Here is a 6991-nt window from a genome sequence, read left to right as displayed (position 1 = left end):
TTGATCAATTTGTCTTTGGCGTCAAAGAATGATGTAATATTTCAAGGAGAGAAAACGAGTAGGAAAATATCCGCCCGAAATACAACCATAACCCTACTTCACGCAAGTCTTATTTCCAAAAGTGCTCTTTTCAAACTTCCACCCCAAAAAGTAAATAAAACTTGTAGGTATTCAATGAATAAGAACCAGGAAACGAATTTGAACTAAACAATTTCAGTCAAGAATAAACCTCGATGTAGTTAAAACAAATTTTATTTTATTTATTAAACTTCAGGCTAAAGTTAACGAACGCATAAGTGTTTCCATACTACACCAATTTTCGCTTTTTCGGTACTGGTTTAGAAACTTGATGTCCATAGTTAGTAGCCAACGAAAACTGAATTGAACCACTAGAGGCACTCTCATTTTTGTACTTTTTTTTCTTGCTTTTATTTGGCTTAAGGTTTGAATTCTTAACAGGATCACTTGGTGATTCAGCTAGAGACTTAATCTCCACACTTCGTTGCTGATTTAAATGAGAATTACTTTTTCTGCTTTTCCGTTTCGGCTTTTCGTTTGACAGAACCTTTGGATCAGTAAATGTTGAAACGTTTGGTACACGGACTAACTAAGACATGAAAAAATGAGGTACATAAGGTAAGGTGTACGAAACATCGACTATAATAGATAAAACATTTAGATTGAGTTAATTAATACAGTCACAGAGCTAGTTACGAGCACAAAGTGTACAAGTAATACACACTTGTACGAGCTTAAACGGCTTATCCATAAGTTGATAAATAAAACAATACGAAATTCATAAGATAACATACGTGATCCATACTTAACTCAAAAACGCCAAGACTATTACTTCTTTGATTCCCTTTTATCTGAATACTTACAGTTAAATATATTAATCACAAAGACATTTCGATTTGAAAAAATGTCATCACGTTTGTAGTGAACTTTCTACAACTTTGAAAATTATTTAGTATGTTATGAAGCTATTACTATAAACCTACAAAGTAAAATCATTACTTTTGTCAGACTACTGATCGACCTAAAAAAGAAAACTCTGCACTACACGCTACCTATTACCAACTACTAGATATAGCTTAAAAATGTTAGCAATTTCAGTAATTTGAACGTTATAGCAGTGGTGGTAGTATTTTAGTGGTATGTCGAACAACTAGATATATACAAATCAACGTCATCCTCTCAAGGGTATGACTTAGAACTTTTCACCATTTGTATGTAATGATGTCTTGATTACTCACCCAGTAGAAAATGAAACTAACCACTAATAGAAGAATTATTCTGAAAAATGTTTGCTTACAAGTGAAGATCTACGACTCCTTAGGTCAAAGTTTAAGTTAATTGGCGTATCATGGAGGACAACTCCATGTCGTGTATTGAATGCTTCAAGAGCGTCTTTTTGATTGGTAAATATAACACGACAATGCCTTTAAAAAAATGACAAAAAACACAGAGCTATTATGAAACTGCTGTTGTGGGTGTATAAATAATAGTCAACTGACTTCAAATGAAAAGCTGCATCACTAATGGGGTGAATAAATCGCTAATAACAATATAAGAAAGCAAGTGTATGTCTGATTACTGAGTTCCACTTACCTCCATTTTATCCTGCAAGTCACAATGTGACAAAGGTCGGTTATGAAAACAATAAAACAAAAATCCCACACTTCACTTTAGATCGTTTCCAAGTTAATTAAAGATGTATCGGACATTTGAAGCATTTCAAGAAAACGAGTAAGCAATTTCCCTTTGAATAGAAGTAGATTCGACCAATCGTCAGCCTTTAAACCCTAGATCCACAGTAAAACTAGGTCATAATTAGAACTTTTTGTGACCAGTCAGAGAGATTATTTGATTTATCATTAAGCGGTTTTGTTTAGTATACTGTGTAGAATTGTAGAAGTAAAACAGTTTCCCCTTTTTAATGAAATTACGGACTATGAGTGAGTATTCTGTTGTTTCCCCATATTGGTGTTTTTATAACTTTAATGTAAAGTGATTTCTTGGAATTATATCAACTTTAAACCTGTAAACCAGAGTTTGAAATTTTCCCAAGTAAGGTTCGAAGTATGTTGCTTGCTTTGGAGCATAAAGTATGTACATCTACAAAAACTAGATAACGTTAATTCGGTATAAACAAGAGCTGCTAAATTTATTTAAACAGATACTAATCTTTATCATTAGATGAACACTATAATGCTATGAATAACAATAAATGACTATTGAATATCTTATGCACTAAACAATAACACTATCAAATAATGGTTACTAACCACAGAGCACGTTCATGTACAATGAAGTCAAAAGACTCAGCGTTAGGAAATAGGTCCCGAATTTCCTGTTCAGTTGATCGACGATTGATACCTGCTACATACAGTTTATTCAAATTAAAATCACTTAGTTCATATGATTGTGGTGGCCTCCAACTATTAGACGGAGATTTACAGCGCTCAGAACACAACGCCACAGCAACAGGAATATCTCCAAAAAATTTGTCACCCAATGACTTAAGACTAGACAATGCTGCTTCACGTGAATTATACTCCACAAGTGCTAATCTACCAAATCAAGAAGTCAATGATTAGATTACAATATTGGCTAACAGAATTTACACAACTTTGTACGACATTGATTCATTAGATTTAGACTCCAGGGCAAAAATCTTTATGGGATAAATTGAATATACAATTTTTTGGGGATTGTTGGTGACTTTGCAAAAAGATTAATCGAAAACTATTGCAGAAGGACTGAAATACAACCGGTGATCCATCAATACAGCCAATTTACACACTTAAAATCAAAACCATACGTATCAGCGAATGACCAATCACTATAAAAACTGGTCCATTAAAAAGATAAAAAAATATGGTTGAAAGTGACTAATCGATGGGTGGAACATCTGACATCAGGGAGAACTAGCAGAACTACACTAAAACTTTAAGTAAGCTCTAATGAACATATTGAAACGGACAGTAAGAATTTAACATGCGACTGCCGATTTGAAGATGCAATAAAAAGTTAGCAAATCAGTACGCCATCACAAGTTTACAGTTTAGATGGCTAAGACCAGTCGATATAAAGTTTGCACCCATTTCGAGGTTTATTCCGAAACAAATCTATTATATATCTAGGAAGGTACAGAAATATCATAGCATAAAGGGAAATATATGATTTGGCTATAATAATAAGTAATATTTCAACATAGTAACATCACTACAATTTAAATACGTGTCAACTGAAACCAATGAAATTATTACAGACAAATCAGCTTTCTAAAAGCATGCATGTCAGAACATTACCCAGTAGACTCTTAAGAGGGGGATGCAAAAAAATCAACAACTGAATACACGAACATCTTATCAACTCTGGGCACTTCCTTCCAATGTTGCAGGTGGATTCACTCTTTCTCTCTTTTAGAATCTCGATCCCAAAATCGCCTGTACCATTTCTTTTCTTTTCTTATGTCTAATTTTTTCCACTACTACTGATGGTGTTACTACTACTATTCTGGTATTGGTCTTGACAATTTTATCTCACTGTGCTATTGTATTGTGGCAACTTCGACCAATGCACTTACGTATCAGTTTCTACATTGCGCATGATTGACTGAAATCGGCCCACCAGAATTGTATGTCAAAATAATCTGCAAAGTCAGATAAGTGGGATCAAAAGGAGCATCAAGCAAAAACTTGCACACTACAAACCAGCAGTTTAAACCTGAACTCTGAGTGCAAAAGCAGCACGTGAAATATCTTATTCTTATGTGCCCTAAGCACTCTTCAGTGTTTTCTTTGTTTTTAGTAAGTAATCACTTGATATCATTCTTTTCTATATTTTCAGAATTATTGCTCATTCGTTATTATTCCTATAAAATGGTCAACTTAACTCTCATATTGCTGGTCTATAAACTATTCCCACCTCACGATTTTTCTTTAAGTTTTACATCATTACACAACCTTCTTGTGATGTATGAAATCCCCAGGTGATTTGTGATGGAATCCTTTTCTTATCTTTCGAAAGACTAATATATTTGTTAGATCACTAGAAATACGATTATACAGCTTCAGTAAATATCGTCTAAAAATTTCCTTTGCTGAACTGTCGTTAATTCCTTTCCAATGACACCAGATTTTTCCAATTACTTAATAAAACTACCACGAAATGAAGTATGTGAAAAAATCAAAAGAAACATAAAGACATAGAAATGTAGCATGATATGCGATACTCTAAAAAGAAAAATTACCCATGTTTTAAGTGACGAGACGGGTTTAACAATCGACTATTTGCTGAATTACGACACAATGCTTTCAGCTGAGAAAGACTTGTATTTCGTGGTAATTTACGTAAATATAATGTGCGTGAATTCATTTCATCTATCGAAGCAAAACGGGATGAATGAAGTTTTCAACCAAAAAGACAGAAACCAAAAACTACCTATCAAAGATAAGAATTACATAGATCCTAGATATCCTTTCAGACGACTAAAACCAATTATGAATAATCAACCAAAAAGGAGTAAACTAAAGGCACGATAAAGAGCAAGAGGTGTGTGAGATCATGCTTAGGGTAAAGCCATCAATATCTCGTTTGACGACCTACTAATTTAGTTAAAATCACTGTGAAGAGTGGCCGAACTGATAAATTGAGTAGATTACACAAAACAAAACTCCTACCCATTCACTTTTTTATGAATGAGATTCAATCAAATTAGTTCAAGTTACTTTTCAGTTAGTCGAAAGTAATGAGGATCAAAATCACAGACTAACAAGTGGATTTTCGCTTTTATAGTTGGAACACATAATACATGCGAAAAACAAAACTATACAATTATAGACCAATAGTATGGATAAATTTGAAAAGTACAAGTAAACGTAACCAGGAAAATAGAAATAATCGTGAACCAAACTACTGTGTACTATGTGCTTTCGAGACCCAATTTCAAGACATATTTTTTATACAACTGTACGATTATTAATAGAATTTTGTATACAGTCAGAATGCCACAAGTCTTCTTTCGAAACTGTACTCATAGACAATTAACGTAAACTAAATAAGTCAGCAACTACAAACAGACATTAATGTGAATGACAGTCATTTGATGAACAGCCATTGATGAAATCCATATTTTCTAAGTAGAACTCGAAATGTTCAGAAATCACTCCATGCGTCCCAGAGTAGCGAGTTATTAATTTGAGCACTCTGTTTTTAACCAAGGTTTGAACCATGTTCGAAGTGATATCTCCAGAATTAGTGAAAGCAGCTTAAAGTAATAAACTAACCCAATAGAAATAAACGACTTTCACGAACATTAATTTCAACCTATTATCGATCGACATGTAAGCATCTAATTAAAACTAAGAAGATCGTGACCTTGGTCTTTCACCTGTCACCAGTAGAGTCATAAGACCAATGAATACGGAAACTTTACTATATTGAAAGTTTTCCTTGTCAGTGGAATTCTGAATACTGCACCTTAGAGTACACATTTCTAGAAATGATTAATATATTTCATTTTACCCATTGTGCAGAAAATAAAACCCGAATAAGTAATCCCCTACGTGATCTTACAAGTCAACACCATAATAGTAGTGAAACCATAGAGGGTTAGATCAACTTTATTCTCAAAGCGGTCAAAGGTGAAAAAACTAAATATTTGTTCAGAAAATCTAGATATGCTAAAATATATCAACAAAGCCTGTAGTAATACCTCTAAGCCCAATTACTATTCTCGTAGAGAAATGAGCGGAGTGTCTATCATCGTACATGCTATTTTACTGTTTGAAAAGACTTTCGCATCTTTTTTTATATCTTTGAGCTTCATTATGAGGTGGAATATATTTAAATATATATTAAATAAAAGGAATGAAACAAAGAAAAAACAATTAAAAAATTAACTATTTCATTAGGAATAGTTTAAAAATAACTTACTTATTCGGCTCCTAATTTCAGTCAAAAGTGTTTCTTTATTTTGTTCTATTGTGGAGATTGTTAAAGGGTTGGCGTTAACCTGCTGGAAAACGAAAACCCTATTTTTATAATGTCTAAACACTTTTTTACCTATGTTAGTTTAATTAACATATAAAAAGCAACCCAAATGACTCAATTATCGGGCGCCTAACTAAGACTCGTGAACTGCAAACACGAGAAAATCAGGCCAGCTTCAGACCTGGTCGTGGCTGAATCGACCACATATTCACTATTCGTCAGGTTTTAGAACACAGATATGTTTATCGGCGTCCGACAATGATAGTTGTTCTTGACTTAAAAGCATCATTTGACTCTGTAGACAGAGAGGCTATGTGGCCGTGTCTGTCATTGAAAAGTGTACCTCAGAAGTACATAAACTTTATGCCCCCAAATGCCCTGGTACGGCCGAGAGTGGCGAGAGTCCGCTCTCCCTCTCGAAATGCTCTCACATGGCCACGCGAATATATAGCCTCTGCCAGGGAAGTCCTACTCACTGCCTTCTCGTGGCGGGGGTGTTGTTTACGAAAGTGAGAGGACGAAGAGCGAATGTCCGGCGCTTTAACCGGGTTGGTGGACATGGAGGGTCCACCTAGGGGAGTTGGAAAACCTTGATTCCAAACCAATGGTGCACATGGGCCCCAGGATCCTGATGGAACGAATGGCGTATGAACCTATTGTTGGTCACCGGCTACCATGGGACTGCATCTCCTCACGATGCTCCACTGCCTTGTGGATCAGACCCTTAGGTCAAAGGCTCGGGGTGCGGCCCCCTAAGAAAACCACCTGCTTCAGTCTGGGCACCTGGGCAGTATCTCAGCCCTCACACAAATCAAATGAGATTTGTGAGGCGCATATTTATCTGGTGCTTTTTGTACCAATATTTATGAGATCCACAAATATTGTGCGACCAACCTTCCATTGTACGTGAGGCTAGATACCTGTCTGTACAAGACATAGATTAGCTACCACTCGGTCATAGGGATCTCAGCTAGAACTCCGAGGAATTACT

General features: G+C 35.1%; 1 protein-coding gene across 1 annotated transcript in view; it reads right to left on the bottom strand.

The window, feature by feature from the left end:
• Nucleotides 1-307: 307 nt before the first annotated feature.
• Smp_175070 (hypothetical protein) overlaps nt 308-6991 on the bottom strand; it is a gene marked incomplete at both ends in the record, with an annotated part of 8460 nt that continues 1776 nt past the window's right edge. The window contains 5 exons of the mRNA XM_018788665.1: nt 308-607; nt 1316-1442; nt 2289-2573; nt 4259-4388; nt 5944-6025. Of these exons, the coding sequence (XP_018654185.1) occupies nt 308-607; nt 1316-1442; nt 2289-2573; nt 4259-4388; nt 5944-6025 (924 nt within the window). The remainder of the gene's footprint in view (nt 608-1315; nt 1443-2288; nt 2574-4258; nt 4389-5943; nt 6026-6991) is intronic.

Source organism: Schistosoma mansoni, chromosome W (genome assembly GCF_000237925.1).
Source record: "Schistosoma mansoni strain Puerto Rico chromosome W, complete genome".
In the NCBI taxonomy this organism is placed as follows: domain Eukaryota; kingdom Metazoa; phylum Platyhelminthes; class Trematoda; order Strigeidida; family Schistosomatidae; genus Schistosoma; species Schistosoma mansoni.
The sequence above is the reverse complement of the archived record's forward strand: the minus strand, read 5'-3'. Positions and strand labels throughout refer to the sequence as shown.